At 36.4% G+C, this 19,946-nt stretch overlaps 1 protein-coding gene across 11 annotated transcripts in view; it reads left to right on the top strand.

The window, feature by feature from the left end:
* Positions 1-19,946, top strand: part of SH3KBP1 (SH3 domain containing kinase binding protein 1) — a 505,965-nt gene that overhangs the window by 422,688 nt on the left and 63,331 nt on the right. For all 11 annotated transcript variants that reach the window (XM_056793311.1, XM_056793309.1, XM_007493470.3 and 8 more), the window contains one exon: positions 184-343. In XM_056793311.1, the coding sequence (XP_056649289.1) occupies positions 184-343 (160 nt within the window). The remainder of the gene's footprint in view (positions 1-183; positions 344-19,946) is intronic.

Here is a 19,946-nt window from a genome sequence, read left to right as displayed (position 1 = left end):
CAGAAAAGACCATAAAAATTAAATGATACTTATCCAGTTCCTATCTTAGCTTCTTGAACATAAGCAGTCATTTACCTAGTTTTTACGTAAGGAAAAATATATATATTGTTAAATGCTTAAGAAGTCTACTAACTAATAGAGATGGTGTTTTTTTTTTTATAAATTTCAAAAAATAATTTAAAGAAAGACCAGAGAGAGAGCAAAAACTGGATTTACAGAAGCCTTCTGTTCCTGCCATCCCTCCAAAGAAACCTCGACCACCCAAGACAAATTCTCTCAGCAGACCTGGTGCATTGCCCCCAAGAAGACCAGAAAGACCAGTGGTGCCTGTGACACATACCAGGTATTCTTTAGATTGGGTCTTGCTCATTGTTTATCATCCTCTCTCTGTTGCAGGGACTTCAGAGGGATTTAGCAGGGTCAGAGGACATTTAATCTCTGTGTCTTGATCTTTTTGTCTTCCTCTTCCTCTGTCTTTTTCTTTCTGTTCTTTCTCTATGCCTTTCTTCACTTAAGATATTATTGGTATAGGAAAAGTCTATCATATTTGATCATTGCACAGTTCTTCTGGTTCTGCTTATTTCATTCTGCCTCAATTCATGTAAGTCTTTCCAGCTTTTTCTGAAATCATCCCATTCATCATTCCTTACAGCACAATCATATTCTATTACCATCATATACCACACTTTGTTCCACCTTTCCCCGACTGAAGAACATCCCTTTAGTCTTTAATTCTTTGCCACCACAAAGAGAGCAGCTATAAATCTTTTTGTACAAACATCCTTTCCCACTTCTTTTTTTATCTCTTTGGAATACAGACTTAATATTGCTGTATCAAAAGGCAGGCATTCTTTTATAGCCCTTTGACATAATTCCAAACTGCTTTCCGGAATGGTTGGTTCAATTCCCAACTCCATCAGCAATTCATTAGTGTCCCAATTTTGCCACATCCCCTCTAACATTTATCATTTTTCTTTACTTTCATATTGGCCAATCTGATAGGTATGAGGTAGTACCTTACCTTAATTTGCATTTCTCTAATCAAAAAGGATTTAGAACATTTTTTCATATGATTATTGATAGCTTTGATTTCTTCATCTGAAAACTCCTATCTTTTGATCATTTATCAATTGGAGAATGTCTTGGATTCTTATAAATTTGACTTATTTCTTTATATGTTTGAGAAATGAGACCTTTAGCAGATAAATTTGTTATAAAAATTTTCCCCAGTTTGTTGCTTCCCTTCTAATCTTTGTTGCATTGGTTAGAGTTACACAAAAACTTTCCAAATTAATATAGTCAAAATTATTCATTTTATATTTTTTAATATTCTCTATCTCTCGTTTGGTCATAAATTCTTCCCTTCTCCATAGATCTGACAGGTAAACTATTTTATGTTCCCCTAATTTCCTTATAACTTATGAACTTTATGTTTAAATCATATACTGATTTTGACCTTATCTTTGTATAGGGTGTGAGATATTGATCTAAACCTGATTTTTTTTTCATACTGTTTTCCATTTTTTTTCTGCAGCTTTGTCAAATAGTGAATTCTTATCCCCAAAGCTGGGATCTTTGAGTTTATTAAACACTAGCTTGCTAAGGTCATTTATCCCTAACCTATTCCATTGAGCTACTCTTCTATTTCTTAGCCAGTATCAGATTGTTTTGATGATTACTGCTTTATAGTATAGTTTAATATCTGGTATCAGCAGGCCACAATCCTTCACATTTTTTCCAATAGTTCCCTTGATATTTTTGATCTTTTGTTCTTCCAGATGAATTTTGTTATAATTTTTTCTAGTTTTATAAAATATTTTTGGTAGTTTTATCTGGCACTAAAATAAGTAAATTAATTTAGGTAGAATTGGCATTTTTATTAAATTAGCATGGCCTACTCAGGAGAAATTAATGTTTTTCCAATTTTTTAGAATTAATTTTATTTGTGTGAAAAGTGTTTTGTATTGTGTTCATAAAATTCCTGCATTTGTCCTCGCAAATAGATTCCCAAGTATTTTATATTGTCTAGGGTGATTTTAAATGGAGTTTCTCTTTTTAACTCCTGCTGCTGAGCTTTGTTGGAGATATATAGAAATGCTGATTTATGTGAGTTTATTTTGTTTCCTGCAGCTTTGCTAAAGTTCTTATTTCAACTAGTTTTTAGTTGATTTTCTCATATTCCCTAAGTATACTATCATATCATCCACAGAGTGATCATTTAGTTTCCTCATTACCTACTTTAATTCCTTCAATTTCTTTTTCTTTTCTAATTGCTAAAGCTAATATTTCTGGTACAGTATTAAACATTATTGGTGTTGATGTGCATCCTTGCTTCACTCCTCCTGAACTCTTAAGACCATCTCCACCCTCTTTGTCTGTGGGTATCATGGTGGGTTGAGTTGTTTTTGTTTGTTTGTTTTCTGGACCTACATATGATTTTATTGGTATAGGGAACTTCCAATGAAAAAAGTTCTACCATAAATTATCTGTTCTGAAGTTTATGTTTTATAGAGAGAGCTGCCTATACCATTCAAGGAAATTTATTTCCTTAAAGTGAGTATAGCTTCTACTAATGCAAATCACAGCCCCTCTGTACCTCAGTAGATGGTGTTCATGAGTTACTGTGGGAATGAGTAACCATACTTCTGATGATAAACCTCTGCATACTTATCTGGGACAATCCTCAGATAACAAATATAATGACCATCACTGGCAGATCAGTGGTGTTACAGTTAGTAATTAAGTGGTTCCAATAGGGATCTTGTTATTTTTTATGTGAAATATTAGTTACATATTAAAATATTTAATGCAAAATTATTTCAGTTGTAGTAACTATACATGAAATATGCTTTTTATATGCTATAGTGAAGGAAGGAAGCAATATAAACTAGTGGAAAGAACTTAGGATTTAGAGGGAGAGATGTCTAAATCCCAGCTCTGCCACTTTCTGTCTCTATGACTTTGGCAAAGTCACTCACTATTGTTGTCTGGGTCCTAGTTTACACAGAAGGGTTGGTCTAGTTAAGGGCTTGGCAAACTACAGGTGAAAGGTCAAATCCAGCTCACTTCTGAGATCTAAGAATGATTTTTAAGTTTTTTAATATGACAAAAACTTTATTTAGAAATGAAAAAAAATCCTTTCTTAGATCACTGACTATATAAAAGCAGTGAGCTAAGAATGGATTTTACTAGAATCTCTCCCAGCTCTGAATTTGTGATCTTATGGTCCTTCACACACACAGAGTTTCTATTAGTTGCCCTATTTTTCCTCTTTAAACTAGTTTCCTGTCAAGTTATGATATATTCAAGTTAACACAAAACAAAATAGACATGCCCTCCCTTTATGTAGAAAAATAGCATGTAAAAGTTTGTAAGCCTGTCTAAATAAATCAAGATCATTGTCATAACATTTTAGTGCTTTTGACACTTCCAATTTAAAAGTGTGGTCAGGAAAAATTCAGTTCAGGCCATCCAAATATATATAAAATTTTAGATCATTGGATAGTTTATTGGTGTTGAAACTGTTCTTAAGTAGCTTTTGTGTGTATGGGTTAGTGGATGATCATGGGTTCACATTGTAAGGATGATTTAGGGTTGTGATCTAATCTAAATTTGATTTTTGTTTGCCAAGGGATATCCCAAATATCCCAAATAAAATAGCCAAGTCAGTTTGGAAATATATGGTGGTTTAGTCAATATATAGGGAAGAAATCAAGGAGACGAGAGAGGGGAAAAGGTATAGGATTTCTCCCACCCAACCTGTGCCAAGCAAGCCATGAGGTCCTTGAAGATTAGAGGCTTTCTCTAAGAGGATAGTGTTTGGAAGGTAAAGGAGAGAAAGAATCAACCTTAATTCCAAGAGATCTGAGAGGAGACACCTCACCGAACTAGGTTACTAAACTTCCTCCAGTATGGTATCAAGGAAAACTCTCTGCTAAAAACCAGACAATAGCATCTGCCACACCAAGATGCCAACACACTCAGCCAGCTGCTGCCAGCCACTTCTCCGCCGTCCAAGAGACCCGAGAGAGGAAGTGACGAATATATAGACGGTTTTACATCACTTTCCTGCATCTCACATATACCAATGATATCTTAGACTTGACTTAGGACAGCCCAGGGGTCTGTCAGTTGTTTCTGATTTGTCATTTGCTAGCACATGTCTGTCATAGGCCATCCTCCTAAATACTTAATCCTTAAGTATGGGTGTAGACATTCCTGATTTTATTAGACTAAATAGGGTGGAGTAATCTAAAGTTTACAATCCCCGCAATGATGATTGGGAGACCAGTCTCCCCAATTGATCAGTAAACATAATCATACTGCACCTTCAAATTTTCTAACTGCAGGTGCATACATAATTTCACCTTCTAAGAGGAAATTACAGTAGTTAAATAGAAGAGGGGAAATAGAAGAAAGACAGAGAGCAAAACCAATGTTTGCTGGCCCCATTGACAAAAACCAATTAGAGGGCAGTGCCCTTTTGGCATAGAAGTATACATTCAAATAAATGTTCCGTCAAACTTCAGTTCAATCAATCACACCCAGAGTTCGTTCTGGATCTTCTTGATGTAGTGTAGGTTTTCTGGCACCTTTCTGCAACAGTTCATTCTCTGGATTTAGGAGTTAAAAAGCTACTTCCTTGAAGATCTTTTCTCTAACAAAATTTCAAAATCTTGGATTTTTATTAAAATACAATCCCCCCCGAAGTGGGTGTTAAAAAACATCCAGTTCAGCTTAGGATGCAATGTGGAGTTATGGAGGTGTATGAGTCAATTATCAAAAGAAGAGAAAAACAAAACAAACTTAAAAAAAATAAAACCCAAAAATATAAAGAAAAAAATGGAAGAAAGTTAAACTTTTGGTCAAAAGAAAAAAATTCAAAATTAGAATAAAATTACCAAAATGTATGTATACAAAATGTTGAGTAAGCAAGAATAAATTCATAATAGGCTCTTGTATTAATTTCTATCCCGCAATTCTGAAGGACAGAATGCAGTAATATTTCACTTACCCATTTGCAGCCAAGACTACAGGAAGTTGCCATACTATAAGAAGAAAAAGAATTAGAATTTTATTTTGATAGGGAAGTGTCATTCCCTGGTCTGATTTTTTTTGTCATTCTCAGGGATATGGGGAGCCAGGATGATAGTCAAACTTTGGACTTGCCTGAGTATTTCACAAAGAGTCCTATGACTTAACATATGTCAAGTGTCGCAACCTCGAGTCTCACACTAGTTTTTTCTATGTGTTCTTTTTGACACTATTCAACTTAAGTCTGTGCTCCTTGTTTTTATCCCATTTAGTTCCCACAGCTTAAAGCTTTTAGGGTATGCATTGATATTATAACAAATATATGTATATGTGTGTATATATATAATATATACATATATATTTATAACTTATATTACTGCAGAAAAATAATATTAATTGTATGTACATTTAGTATAAGAAATGAGAAAAAACTGGGAAAACATCAAATATTCTAATAAAAATAAAAGAAAAACAATGATAAAAATATGGGGGGAAGAAAAAAATCATGAATTCTGTGACAAGGAAATCACTTTAAAAGACTGATATATATTAATTTAAGGTCGCCAAGGAATTCAGCTATGTAATTCCTAAATGAAAACTCAAGTCAGCAGTCAACCTTTTATGGAGTTTAATTACAAACAGGATGAAGAAAGGTATTAGAGATAGAGAGAGAGAAGGAGAGAGAAAGGGGAGAGAAGAGAATAGGGCTTAAATACCCCTTCTGTTTAGGCTGGGCCAAAAGGACCAAGCCCTTAGATAGCTGGGGCAAAGAAAGGAGATCAGTCCCTATTACTCACGTGACCAAAATGGAGAAATAGTCTCAGGGGCCTCCACCTCCAGCTTCCTTCAGAGCCGACTCTCAAAGCACCACCTCTCCAACCAACCACACCAGTCCTCAGACCCCTCTCTCTTTAAGGAAACCATCCAAGTTCCCTCCCCTCAGTTCTCACATCTACCAATCACTGTCCATGTCTTCCCTGTGCCAATGGTGGCTCTAGCTTAACCCAGGACCGCCCAGAGGTCTGTGGCTTTGCACATGTCTGTTGAAGGTCATATTCTCAAATAATTAAATCTTGATCCTTTGCTGCAGCCCTTCCAAAATCCTGTTAGGACTGAGTGGGGTGGAAATTGTATTTTCCAAGACCTGGTTCTGTCATTCCAAGTATCTCTATTGTATCAATTCTAAAATCAATCATGACTCAAAGAAATTCCTGTTCTATGCTTAAGCATAGGTCAAAGCCCTTTCCATTGTTCAGCAAAAGGTTTCTGTCCTAAAGTAATCTTAAGAAGGGAGGAGGAGGAACCTCCCATGCCAATGGGGTTCACATTCCAATAGAGTTCTCACTATCAATAGGAAATTTTTCAAGTATGAAATTTCCCAATGGTGAAATTTCCAACATTTATAAGTCTAAGAAATTTTAAGGTTTACAATTCAATGTGTTCTCGAAAAACAGCATCCACTTGTCAATGGATTATTATCTCCAATGCATGTGATAGGGTACAGTCAATCAGTCTCAACAGAAGATGCTCTCTTTACATGTGAGCAATGATTCCAAGAGTCCTTTTCTCCAATCTTTATAGATATTGAAGAAGTCAACAATATCTGGAATGGCCCTTCCCAGGAAGACTGATTTGCTCCAGTACGATAGAAATTCATAATATATACCTTATCTCCTGGGTTCAGGTCATGAAGTGAAAAGTCTAGTGGTCCAGCTTGTACTGTAGCTGTGGATTCATGGAGTTCATGCAGTTTGTGCTGTAATTCCTGCATATAGGAAGCAATAGTAGTATCTCCCCCTTGTGAACTTTAAAATTATTCCACCCTAATAAGTACTTTAGGGGAAGATAAAGTTGTAATCTCCTAATTGAACAATGAAGGTACTTAGTTCTCACCTTATAGAAAAGCTAGAACTTTAAGCTAAGTTTATTTTTAGACCTAATTCAAAAAGGTGTTAAGTAACTATAAAGATTAAATAAATCACAAAAAGGTCAAGTAACCCCAAAAATGTGAACTTAACAAAGAAGTGTGAAATAACTCTAAAGAGATAATCAAATCAAAGAAGGTGAAAACTAAAATATGGGCAGTCCTAGAGAAAGCCTTTCATGTGATGGATAGAGGTGAAAATTTAGAGGAGGAGCCACAAGGTGAAAAGGTCTATATGAGAAGCCTGGGCACCAGTTCCATGGAGGAACTCAGCCTGGAGTAGCTCACTCAGACAGCTTTCTTGAGACAGTCTTGTGGTGAGTGATAAGACGGACTCCTTTTCCCTTGGGCTAAGGGAGGCCCCTTTGGCCAAGGCCTTTAACTTCTGCCTGGCTCAGCCTGAGCCAGAGCAGTTAAAATTAACTCTTTCCTCTCTCTTCTCCTTAATTCCTTCTCTCTATTTTAATTAAAATCACCATAATTTCCAGCTGACTTGGGTATTATATTATTTGGGATTTTCCCTGGTGACCAAATTAATTTAGATTTTAAGTCACAACTATAAAATTATCCTTACATCCTAATAGTGATGTATATGCAGGGGAGAAAGGTTTAGCCTATATAGGTGGATTCCAAAAAGCATCTCAAATGGTGAGATGTGTAGGTCTCTTCTAGGTCTGCTTCTAAGATAAAATAAGTTCAAAGGGAGAATTTCAGGCCATTTTAAATGTGTCTCAGTCCATAATTTGCCAATCATAGTTTTTGTTTGTTTTTTAAAGAAACCCTTACCTTCTGTCTTGGAATCAATATTGTATTGATTCCAAGAGAGAAGATTGGTAAGGGCTAGGAAATGGGGGTTAAGTGAGTTGCCCAGGGTCACACAGCTGGGACGTGTCTGAGGCCAGATTTGAACCTCCCATCTCTAGGTCTGGCTCTCAATCCACTGAGCCACCCAACTATCCCCCCAATCATAGTTTTAAGTTCTCTGTTCATTCTTTCAACTTGGCCTGAGCTCTGGGGATGATATGGTACATGAAATTTGGGAGTTATCCCCAAGCAAGAATATATTTGATTTAGGACAGAATCAATAAAATGACTTCCTATATCTGAATCAATACATGCTGGCAGGCCAAAGCAAGGAATAATTTCTTCACAACATACCCCTGACTTTTTATGAGAGTTCATACTCCTAGATTCTTTCATTGGGGGCCAAAAACAAAGTTAATTAGAGTCAACTTGGCTAAACCTATGTGAACAGTACCTACTTTAACTGTTGCTGTTTCTCTTGTTTTGATATAATTATCAGTTTTCAAAAAATCCTCCTAAAAAATACCTTCCCTAGAAACAGTTAAACAAAACTACTTAATTACATGATTCTGTCAGATAGTACAAGTCACTTGCCACTTTTGAATTTACCAAGTATTACATAAATTAGCCAATAATCAATTAGTCAAGAGAGGAAGACTATGTCACTTTTGCTTATATGGTATCTACATGGTACATCGTATTTGACTTGAGCTCAGTTACTTTTAGTATTGTCTTTATTTATATTGTTATATTCTCAAGGAGCTCACCATATAATGGGAGAGCCAATGTGCTAACAACTATGCACAAACAGGATAAATTAGAGATAATCTCAGAGGAAAAAAAGACTAAGATGAAAGACTGGAAAGGCTACTTGCAGAAGATAGAACTTGAGCTGACACTTGAAGTAAGTCAAGTGGTAGAGATGAGGAGAGAGTAATTTCCAGGTCTAGAGGACAGCCAATCAAAACATATGGAGCCAGGCTATAAAGTGTGTGGTTCAAGGAAAGATAAGGAAGTCAAGTAGCTTATTTAGCCATAATATGGAAAGGATGCTCAGCAAGGATACACTACTGATTCAGGCAGAGCACCAACTCTTGTGTCCTTACACAAGTGTGTCTAGTCCATGGGACACATCAGGTATGGTGACTAGCATGGCAGTGAGATAGCTGCCAAGTCTGAAAGGCACTGGCTCCTTGTGTACCAGCCTTTTATGTTGTAAAGAGCAAGCCACATCAATGGTTTAAGCCTTAGTTGCCTGGCTCATTCATGTCTCAAGGAAAGCTTCTCTGCCTTTTCAAGAAAAAAGTGGCCTAAATTACATGGCAAATAGTTTTCTAAAAGGTAAAGTATTCCACCTTATGATGTTAGCAAAACTTAAGGAAGACCTTTGGCCCAATAAGTGAATGTGAACAACAGTTAGTCAATAAACACCATTGAATGGGTTGCAATCTCGATAGTTGGTGAGAACTTTCCAGTTGATGAGATCATGAACCCATTTATTTGATTACTGAGTAAACTTGACTGAAAACTGAGTAAAAGGGGAGGGGGGGGGAAATCAGCTGATACATTCATAATATAAACATTATTGAGTTCTTTGGCAGGAAGACTTTTCTGAATAAATGTCAAAGATAGTATCTATCATCTTTTGAGTGCCTAGCTGAAGCAAAATACTTGAAGAAAGAATTTTTTTTTTATAAGCACAAATTGCTTATAAGATCTGGAGAAGAGAAGGTCATCTAGGACTTGATGGGTAACGAAAGGAGATGTAAACCTGCCAACTTTGACTAGACCCTTTGAACAAGGAATGTGTAGGACAATTTAATGTCAAAATCTAGAATGTTCAAACAGCAATATCTAATAAGATGATCAAAGAGAAAATAGAATTCCTATTGATTCTTTACTCTCCAGAGCTCCTTACCAATCTCCTAACTCTTAATGTAACCTAGTTTTCCAAACTATTGATTACATTTCTGAACACTGAACTATTTCATAGAATTCTGAATTTCTGTTCTCATCTGATAACCTATTTATTTTTCTTCTCTTGTAAGTCTTCCTGCAACTTAAGTTTTCCATGCTTTTAATTAATGGCAGAGTTATTTTGGGTGTTTTTTAAAAGGAGTTGTTCATTAGAATCATTTCATAAAGAATTATATTTTATAAGATGGCAGAACAAAGGATGCTTGGCTCCCCCAATTCCTCCATGTGCACACGTGCGTGCACACACACACACACACACACACACACAAAACCCTGATGTTAGAAAGTTACTTTAATGTTACAGAAGTCCAGAAAAAGAAAACAGTGAAACTTCAGAGAAAAATGTAAGCCAAGACTCAAAAGAATCTCTTGAAGAACTAAAAAAGTTAATAAACCAAATAATAAAAGAATCAACAGAGAAACTCAACAGCTAGAGAAAAAATTCACTGAAGAAAACAACTTCCTACGGAATAAAATCAACGAAGTGAAAATGAAACCCCTCAAGAACACTGCAGAAAACAACTCTTTAAAGAGTAGAATTAGCCAAATGGAAAAGGAAGCATAAAAACTCAAGGAAGAGAATAACTTTTACAAAATTAGAATTGGACAAATAGAAGCTAATGAAACCATAAGACAGCAGGAAACAATAAAACAAAATTCAAAAAGTGAAAAAAAAATAAAAGAAAACCTAAAATGACTCACTAGAAAAATAACTGACCTGAAAAATCAATTCAGAAAAGATCATCTAAGAATCATCAGAATTTCTAAAATGTTAAAAATAAAAGAGCCTAGACACCATATTATAAGAAATTATAAAGTAAAACTGCCCTGATATCCTCAAGGAAGAAGGAAAAATACAAATAGATAGAATCCACTAATCACCTTCTGAAAGAGACCACAAAACAAAATATCTCAGAACTATTAAAGCCAAATTCCAGAACTCCCAGGCCAAGGAAAATGTATGATAAACTGCCATAAAGAAATAGTTCAAATATCAAGGAGCCAAAGTAAGGATCACACAGATCTTAGCAGCTTCTACATTAAAGGCCTAGAAGGTATAGAATATGATTTTATAAAAGGCAAAGGATCTAGGACTACAACCTAGAATTACTTATTAAGCAAAACTAAGCATAATCCTCCAAGGAGGAAAAATCATATTTAATGAAATAGAGGAATTTCAGACTTTCCTGAACAAAAAACTGGAGCAGTAAAGAAAATCCAGTAGCAAATTCAACACTTAAGAGAAGAATAAAAAGTAAAGTGAAAACTTAAGTATTTTTAATGAGGTTAAACTGAATACATTCATATCTATGAAGGTGATAACTGAAATAATTAAGATATCTCTGATACTTGAGAAAGGCAAGTATGTAAGATACAAAAAGTGCCAAAGATTTTTAAGAATTTTATCACTTTTAGAACAATGAAAAAGAGTATATATAGAAAGAAGGAAGGAAGGGCTATTAAATCATCAACATCTCTATTTTCCACCAACAAAATTCAACAGCAAGAGATAGAAAATGAAGAGTCATCCAAAAAAAATCCTAGATAATACAAAATACCTGGGGATTTGCCTGCCAAAGTAAACCCAACAACTACATGAATGAAATTATAAAACTTCATACAAATAAAGTCAGACCTATGTAATTGGGGGGAAAATTAATTACTCATGGATAAATCAAGCCAAGATACTGAAAATGACAATCCTGCCCATCTCTATTTACCTATTCAATGTCATACTAATCAAACTACCCAAAAATTATTTATAGAACTAGCAAAAATAACATTAGAGTTCATCTGGAAGAACAAAAGGCCAAGAATGTCAAAGGAATTAGAGAAAAATCAAAAGGAAGGAAGGGGGCCTGACTGTAACAGATAACAAACTATATTTTACAGTGATAATCATCAAAACAATCTGGTACTGGCTAAGAAAGAGTGATATATCAGTGGAGTAAATTAGGTATAATTAGGTAAATTAGGTATGTGTGTGTGTGTGTGTGTGTGTGTGTGTGTGTATGTGTATGTATATATATATATATATATGTATATATATATATATATATAAAACCCTGTTATAGTCCTTCCACTGTATCTTTTCATCTCTTTTGGGTTCCAGAGCTTGTAATGATATTTAAATTTATTTTTGGTTAATATTCTTCATCATTTAATTAAAAATTAAAATTTGAGAACCAAAAAGAAAGTTCTTGATTGTGAGCCAGATCTTGGAAAAAACATACACTTTGTAGTGTGGATCATGAGACCATGTGAAATACATCATAGGTTCATGTCTGTTGTGTGTGGATTTAATTTGTTGAGGATTGGATCTGCAAAGTGAATTTCATGAAGGGACAGTGTTATAAACATATAACCCCTAGCAAGTCTGATTTCTCATTAACAAAGTTACTGCCATCTTCACTCTTTTGGAAAGTCCATTTATTTTATTAAAAAAAGAGAGAGAGAGAGACAACATTTCTATGTCATAATGTCCCAAATATTGATTAGGAAGCAATGGACTGAGTAAGTCACTAATTCTATTGAGAAAGCTTGATGAATCCTTCAGAGATGGCTTTTTTAGAACAATGAAATAATTTTTCTTATGCTTTGTGTTCAAATGCTTAAACCGCCTTTGCCCAAAAGATCAAGAGCTAGACAAAAATCTTAACTTTAGGGTTTTATCTGGAGAACACCCCTAATGCTACAAATATTTCTCTTGTTTCTCTGTGTGGTGAATGCTCTGCATTGCGATGTGTTCTGAAAGAACCACTTAGGGAGATAAATGTCTGATATTCTTGTGATGCTTTTAGCATAAGGCAAAGATTAGAGAGATGTTAATGCACTAATGTCAGCATATTGGAGAATATCAACTTATTGGAGAAATGAGGGAGACTAACTTACCTGCATTAATTTTCTTCTCAAGATTTGGAAAGACATCAGATTGCCTAGGTCGTTTGGTACACAAATATGCAGAAGATAATCTTCAAACTAATGAGAACTTGGTGGTATAACTAAAATACTGCCCCCAAAGCACAATTTTCAGGAAGGGCTTCTTTATCTATTATAAATTGCAAAATAAATAGACCTCTAGGAGAAACAATTTCCTATGTATATTCCATAAATGATCAGGTAAATACCCAACTTTGACTAACCTCAGTGTTCTCTAAGGCCTTTAAGAATACCGAGTTTTGTTGTAGTTTTTACACGGAATTAGAAGTCAAAAGATAGATTCAAGAATTCAACTATTGCCATAAGTCAGTCCTATGGCAAATCACTTGATTTCTCCCAGGGACCTCAGTTTTCTCATCCTTAAAATTTTACATTTGGGGCAGCTAGGTAGCACAGTGGATAGAGGGCCAGGCCTGAAGTTGGGAGTACCAGGGATCAAATCTGGACTCAGATACCTCCTAGCGTGTGACCCTGGGCAAGACTGCCTAGCCCCTGCCACTCTTCTGTCCTAGAACTGATACTAAAATATAAATTACAAGTTTAAAGGAGAGAGAAAAAACCTTTGCTGTTGAACCAAGTAATCTCAACGGTCTTCTTCAGCTCTAATATTGTACAATTTTAATATTGAAATATCCCTAATTTTTCCAAAGTTAGAAAGAAAAAAAAGACATAAACTTCTTTATAGAGAGAAATTTTAAAATGAAGTGAAGAGATCAAATAATCAAGGCAGAAGCCTCCACTCCCCTTTTTTAAAGCTTTTGACAGCACACTTTCTAGTCTTTAGAATTTTGTGTGGTATATACTGGAATGATCTTCTCTACTTTTGTTTTATTTCTTATCCAGAGGTAGATGAATTATGTTTTATACATGTGTCAACATGGAATCTAGAAACCCCAAACTTGTAGCCTAGTAAGATCTGATGAACCCCATGTTTTAGGACTAGCTTGTCTTACAAGCTACTTTATATCATGTTGACACATGATATAAAAACTCTATGTTAGGAATGATCCACGTCCCCTGATAATTTTATTCCAACAGTGTTTATTTAGTAGAAAATTTACTGGATTTGAAGTCAAGTTTGAATCTCAGTGTCATGACTAATTATTATCCAGGTAGCTTTGGGTAAATCACTTAACCCTCTCTATGCCTCAGGTTCTCTTTTGTAAAATAAGTGGATTAGATTAGATACTCTCCCGTATTCTTGTAAGTGATAGTGACAGCCAAAATCAGAATATGGAACTTGAGGATACACACACAGATGTATGCCCACGCAGATCTGTCCTTCAAATGGCACCTGCGGGACTTTTTCAAAAAAGACAGAGAGAGGGATGTGCTGGAGGTCTTATGAGCCAATTATTAAATTTTATTTAGGTGTGTTTATGCCTGGAATATGAGTAAATTATACTACAAATCAGGGCTTGATTTATCATTTTATAGATTGTCTAGACTTAAGAAAGTAATGGGAGAAATGTTAATAAGGCAAATTAGACTTAAAAAATGTAGTATTTTTCAGAGAACTGGTTGTTAACTTTTACCAGCATACCCACGGGTACCTGGTAGAATTAGAATTACCTAATTCCCCCTTCAGACTTGACAAATAGCTGGAGAATTCACCCTAATAAATTTACAGCATCTTCCAGTGTCACGAGATGCTAGATGAACATGAATTTCAGGGTAAGCAAACCTTACTATCCCAGTACTCAATCTGTTGGCGCAAGGCCTGGATTAGAAATTGGAATTTCTAACTAGGTTATAGGCCTGATTCTGGGGAGCCCAGCGTGTTTTCTGACAGTTTTGCAGATCTAGCCTAGGAATAGGAAATTTGGTGGCAAATTGAGTTGGGATTGTCCCATTATCTTTTGACTTGATTCTTTGGGAAATCTCCTTTGCTAACCTATAAATAGCCAAACTTGTTTGTGCATATCTCAGCAAGGGCATAGTGGAGGTGAACAGCTGCCTGAGAAAAATCACTCTAGTTCCTGTTTCCTGTGCCTATGGCTCATGTTGTCTTACCATTGAAACAGGAGATTTGGGGGGATCAAAGAGTACCGGTGATTTTCTTAGGACCATTTTGGCTCTCAGGTAGGTGAGCGTGCTAAAGCTATGCAAAGACTAGAAGTATCCCTATTTCTAGATTTCTGCATTAAAAAAAAGAAGAAGAAGAAGGTATTTGGAGACAAGTGGATCCTTACCCTCAGATTAATCATTTAAGAGAACAGATAGCTTGAGTGGTACCTGAGAACTTGGTGTTAGAAGTCCTGGATTCTAGACCTGCCTTCCCTACTTTCTCTATAAATGTATATAACCTTTTAGCCTCTCTAATGCTCATTTTCTTCATTTGTAAAATGATGCTCGTACTACCACCTCGCTTGTTTGCTAAGAGGAAAACTCTCTTTAAATTTTTAAATAAAAAAAAAAAATTTTTAACACATGTGAGTTGTTACGCTTTCCTGTCATACTGGTAATAGCAAACTGATGGTAGCTGATGGAAACTTATGGATGTCCCCATCCCAGAGAAGAGACCACCATCTAGAACTATTTTCTTTTTCCCTCATTTCTATTACTGTCCTCGTAGTCTTTGCTACTGTCTTTCAGATTCTGATAAGAGCTCTGGGAATTGGGAGACTTGAATTCTAGTCCTGGTTTTATCAAATCCTTGTGTGACCTTGAGCAAAAATACACTTACCCCTGCTAAGCCATTGTTAATTTAATCAAGGATTTCTTATGGTTGAGGAATGAATGGAGAGATGTTTGATAATGACAAGCTAAAATTCACAGACTTTATCTTACTAGTAGCATTCTTGGGTGCCTAACTTTTAGAGTATTTTGGAGACAGAAGTCATTTCATAGGATCTGTTGGAGTTAGAACAATATATTTGTGACTATATTTTAGCAATGATATAAATGACATTAAATTTCAGTATTGGAGACAGTATTGTTTTCTCTCTAATTTTGCATAACTTTTTTTTTCTTCCATGAGAATATGGATAAGAACTGACTCATGATTTTATTGGTAGAGGGAACTCCTGGGTATAGGATGGTAGGATAAATAAGTCCCTCCATTTGGTGTCTAGAAGACCTCAGTTCTAATTTTACCCTGTGAATGTGAAATCCCCTACCTCACTCATGTTTACACAGATATCAGCAGTTTTTCCTAGTTTAGTTATTTTGTGATCATAGATCTTAAACTTTTCTAAAAATAATCAAAATATAATTCAATCTGTATCTTAATCGTGTAAGCATTTTGTGTAAGCAGTTCTGAAAGAATCTATTTTGAAAATCACACAACAGACATATAGTGTTCTTACTCTTCTCTCTATTATGTAAAGTTTTGGTTCAAGTGCACTCATATAATCTGATTTTACTTGATGCTTGAGAATCTATAGAGATATCTGTAGAAATGTCAGGATTCTTGAGGAACCATGAATATATCTGGATTCTTGAGGGCTAACTACACAGCTGGAAAATTATTTTATCTTTAATATAAGTTTTTGGGTATATAAGGAGGCTACTCACAAGGCTTGGAGTCTTAATTTGCTAACCAGAGTCCCTCCCTCTCTCAATAAGCCTATTTCTTTTTGGCTTGGACATTTTGTTTTACTTTTTGGCATCTCTGCTAATACATTTTCACCACAACCTGGAGTTCACCTCACATTTTCTTGTCTTTGTATCCTCACTGACTTGCATACAGTAGGTCATGTGGAAGAAGTAGATAGGTAGATGGCTTAGATTGGAACCAAAAAGATATGAGTTTGAATCCAACCTCTGACATGTTTTTGCTGGGTAAAGTAATTTAACCTCTTTAGGCCTCTGTACTCTCATCTGTAAAATGAGAATAGTACTATATCTATGGAACCTATTCCACAGGGTTTTGTGAAATTTTCATACAGACAAATAAGCAATGCTTTGCAAACTTAAAGGTTCTATGTATAAGTTACTCTTATTGTTTTCTCATCTTTTTTGGTCGAGTTTGAATAGAAATGAACCTCTTCTTGATAGCAGATCTCTCAGGGAGAGTATGATAATGGCAATAATATTGGTTTTGGCATCAAAGAATCTAATTCAGGTTCTGACTCTGTTCCTTACTCCCTTGGACATTGGATAAGTCACTCCTCTCTAAGACTGGTGTCCTGGAGGCAGAGTCAAGATGGTGGTGTAGAGGCAGCAAAAGTTCAGACCTCTGAAAACCCTTCCTTACAATTACAAACTAAATGCTCCTAGGGGACTGAAAATCAAACCTAACAAGACAGAGTCAAGGAACCCTCCTGCTGGACTCGATTCAAAAGGTACGCTCCCCAAAAGCTGGAATCCGAGAACACTCAGGTTTAAGGGAAAGGCAGAAGGAAGGTCCTAGGACCCCTCCCCCACCTAAAACACTAAGCCTCCAGTAGCAGCAGGAACCTCTGGGTGCGCAAAGGGGCTGGTCTGGAGGGAGTACCTTGCAATCAGAGCTGTGCCAGGCTCAGAGCATCAAACACAGGCTGTGGGGAAGGAGCTGAAAAAGGAGCACAGTGCAGGCAATCTGGTCACAGAGGCAGAGACCCTCCATATTGCTTCAGCCTTCCAGGAAGTTTTGGCCTCAGGGCACATCCAGCCTAATCCAGCTAAACTTAATCCCATCAAAAGTCTTCAGAGGTCAGGGAAGCTCAAGCTCCAGCACCCCTCCCCCACAGACTGCACTGATAGATCTCCTGACAAAGCTCCAAGAGCAGAGACTGACAGAAAACCCCTAAACCAAAATAATAATAATAATAATAATAATAATGAGAGGAGCAAGAGCACAGACAACTGCAGGGAGCAAAGAAGGGGTAAATATGAGCAAACAACAGAAAAAGAAAAAAGAAATTAAAATCGACAGTTTCTATACAAGCAATGAACAAAGAGCAAACAGAACAGAGAAGGAGGAGGGAACATTAAGCTATAAAATAGAAATATAAGACTGGTGTCCCCATCTTTAAAATGGCATAGTTCAATTGGGGGTGATTGCTAAGGTTAGTGGTGCCAAACTCAAATAGAAATTGATCCCCCAGGGTCTGCATTGACTTTATGACATATTGCATCTTAATTTATTTGAGTTAAGCCTTTGCCAATTACATCTTTTTTAAACCCTTGCCTTCCATCTTAGAATCTATACTATGTATTGATTCTAAAGCGGAAGAATGGTAAAGGCAAGGCAACTGGGATTAAATGACTTGTCCAGAGTCACACAGCTAGAAAGTGTCTGAGGTCAGATTTTTGAACCCCAGAATCTCTCATCTCTGAGCCTGGCTCTCAATCCACTAAGCTATCTAGTTGCCTTTGCTAATTACATTTTAATATGATTCTGTCTCATTTGGAAGAGTGCAGACCATTCTCATCTGGAATCCCTAAAATCCCTTCCAATTTCAACCCAATGATCTATTTTTTTTTTGTTTTATTTAATTGAATTTAATGGAATTATCCCAATTGCTAAGCCTTCTCTATTTTTAATGAGTTATTATTATATATTATATAGTCCTTCCATGTTATATATACTGTGATAGAAACATGAAGAGAGAGAGGTTTTGTAGGATTTGTGGACCAAGATGCAAGAACCAGGGTTCCAACAGAATGTTCCCATTTGGTGGCAGTTTGAGCTGAGAAGGGGGAGGGGACTTTGTCTCTGACAAAAAGTCACTCTCTCTCCCTGAAGGTTTGAAGCTGGCTGAAAGACCTTTGTGAGGCTGACTTGGTTTTTGGGGTTTCTCTGGCTCTGAGCAGTTCAAGTTGACACTGTGAAAAGAAATTTGGCTTTTGGGGACTGGGTCTCTGGCTCTCTGGCTCTGAGCAGTGGAAGCTGACCAGGGGAGACGCTTTTGAGTAGGTGTTCTATTTGAGAGTTGAGCTGGCCAGGAGAAAACTTAGAGATTCTGAACTTTGTTTTTCTCTGGGGTTGAAGCTGAGAAAGGAGACCACCCAGGCTGAATTTGTGAAGAGGAAGAAAGATTTTGAAAGGGCTGCTGTCCTCCATCTTCCTAACTGTCTAAAGAGTCACACTTGTGTCTCCCCAAACCCTCAATTTTATCTCATTTAGATTAGGGAAATCATCATCCCTTTTACCTCAGTTTCCCATCCTGTTATCCCATTAAACCCCTTGACTTAAAAAAGGAAAGGAAAAGAATATCTTTATAGTTTACTCAAGTGGGGAGGGAAAGAGCCAAAGGCTTCAGGAAAAACTGGGTGGAGAGGGTTGGTTAAGGGAGGGAGTGAGGGAGGAAGGAGGTTAGGAAATAGATTGATCCATCAGCCATCAATAGGCAAATCCCAGAGTAAACCCCAGGGCATTCCTTTATAAGTAGTTCCCCTGTGTACCAGTATTCCTGTGTGATGGCATCCCTCAGCATTTCTCGGTCCTACCTCCATTACAAATAAGCAGCCTCAGGTCCCTGTAGCAGCCCTCTCTAGTCACAGTCAGCCAGAGGACAACATTCATTGCTGAAGAAACAGTTTCCTTTCTCTATTTCAATCAGTGATAGTTTCCTTTAGTTTACTTCTATTTCAAGTGGCACCCTTAGTCTGACAGTAACCAACAATCCCACAGGCAGCAAGATAGTAAAGATGTTCAAAGAAGTAGTTTTTGGTGTGGTGGTTTTGGCAGCCATCTCCTGTTTTGGGGTTTACCATATTCTATACAGCAAACTGACTCAAATGGTGATGGAAAATGTGGATTATGTAGGCAACTTGACAATGACTGTGTTACAATTACCTTTTCAAAATAAATTAGTTTTCTAGCAAGTCCTGGCACAAGTATATGTACTATTCATGGCTATGTTGCAGACTCTAACCAAAGTGAAGAAAGTTTTCAGATTCATGGTACCCCTTAAGGCCGAGAAGGTTATGGCCATTGACAACAACTTAGACAAGATAATTAAGGCAGTGTTTGAACAACTCATTAAGGGAAAAGGTTTAGATCTAGTTATGGGCAAGGACAATGGGCAAACTGAGAATGAACCTCAGGAAAATGAGGGTAGCAGTGAAATGAGAACCAGGCTGCTAGTGCCCCTGAGAAAATATGTCCATTTAAGGAGGTCACCAAGCTTACAACTAATGCTTGTGTTATACATTCAAAGGCCCATAGACAATTACTCCTCAGGAATTTAAGTCTGTTAAATGTCATTTTCCAAAATTTGTAGACAATCCCTTTAAAGCCCACAAGGAGCTGAAGAGAGCATTCCAGATCTTTGATCCAGACTTCAAAGATGTTGAATTCCTATTATCAGAACTTTTCAGCTCCCATGAAAAAAGGAAA

The sequence above is a fragment of the Monodelphis domestica genome, chromosome 4 (assembly GCF_027887165.1).
Source record: "Monodelphis domestica isolate mMonDom1 chromosome 4, mMonDom1.pri, whole genome shotgun sequence".
Lineage (NCBI taxonomy): Eukaryota > Metazoa > Chordata > Mammalia > Didelphimorphia > Didelphidae > Monodelphis > Monodelphis domestica.
Note: the sequence above shows the minus strand (reverse complement) of the source record. Positions and strands in the feature narration are given on the sequence as shown.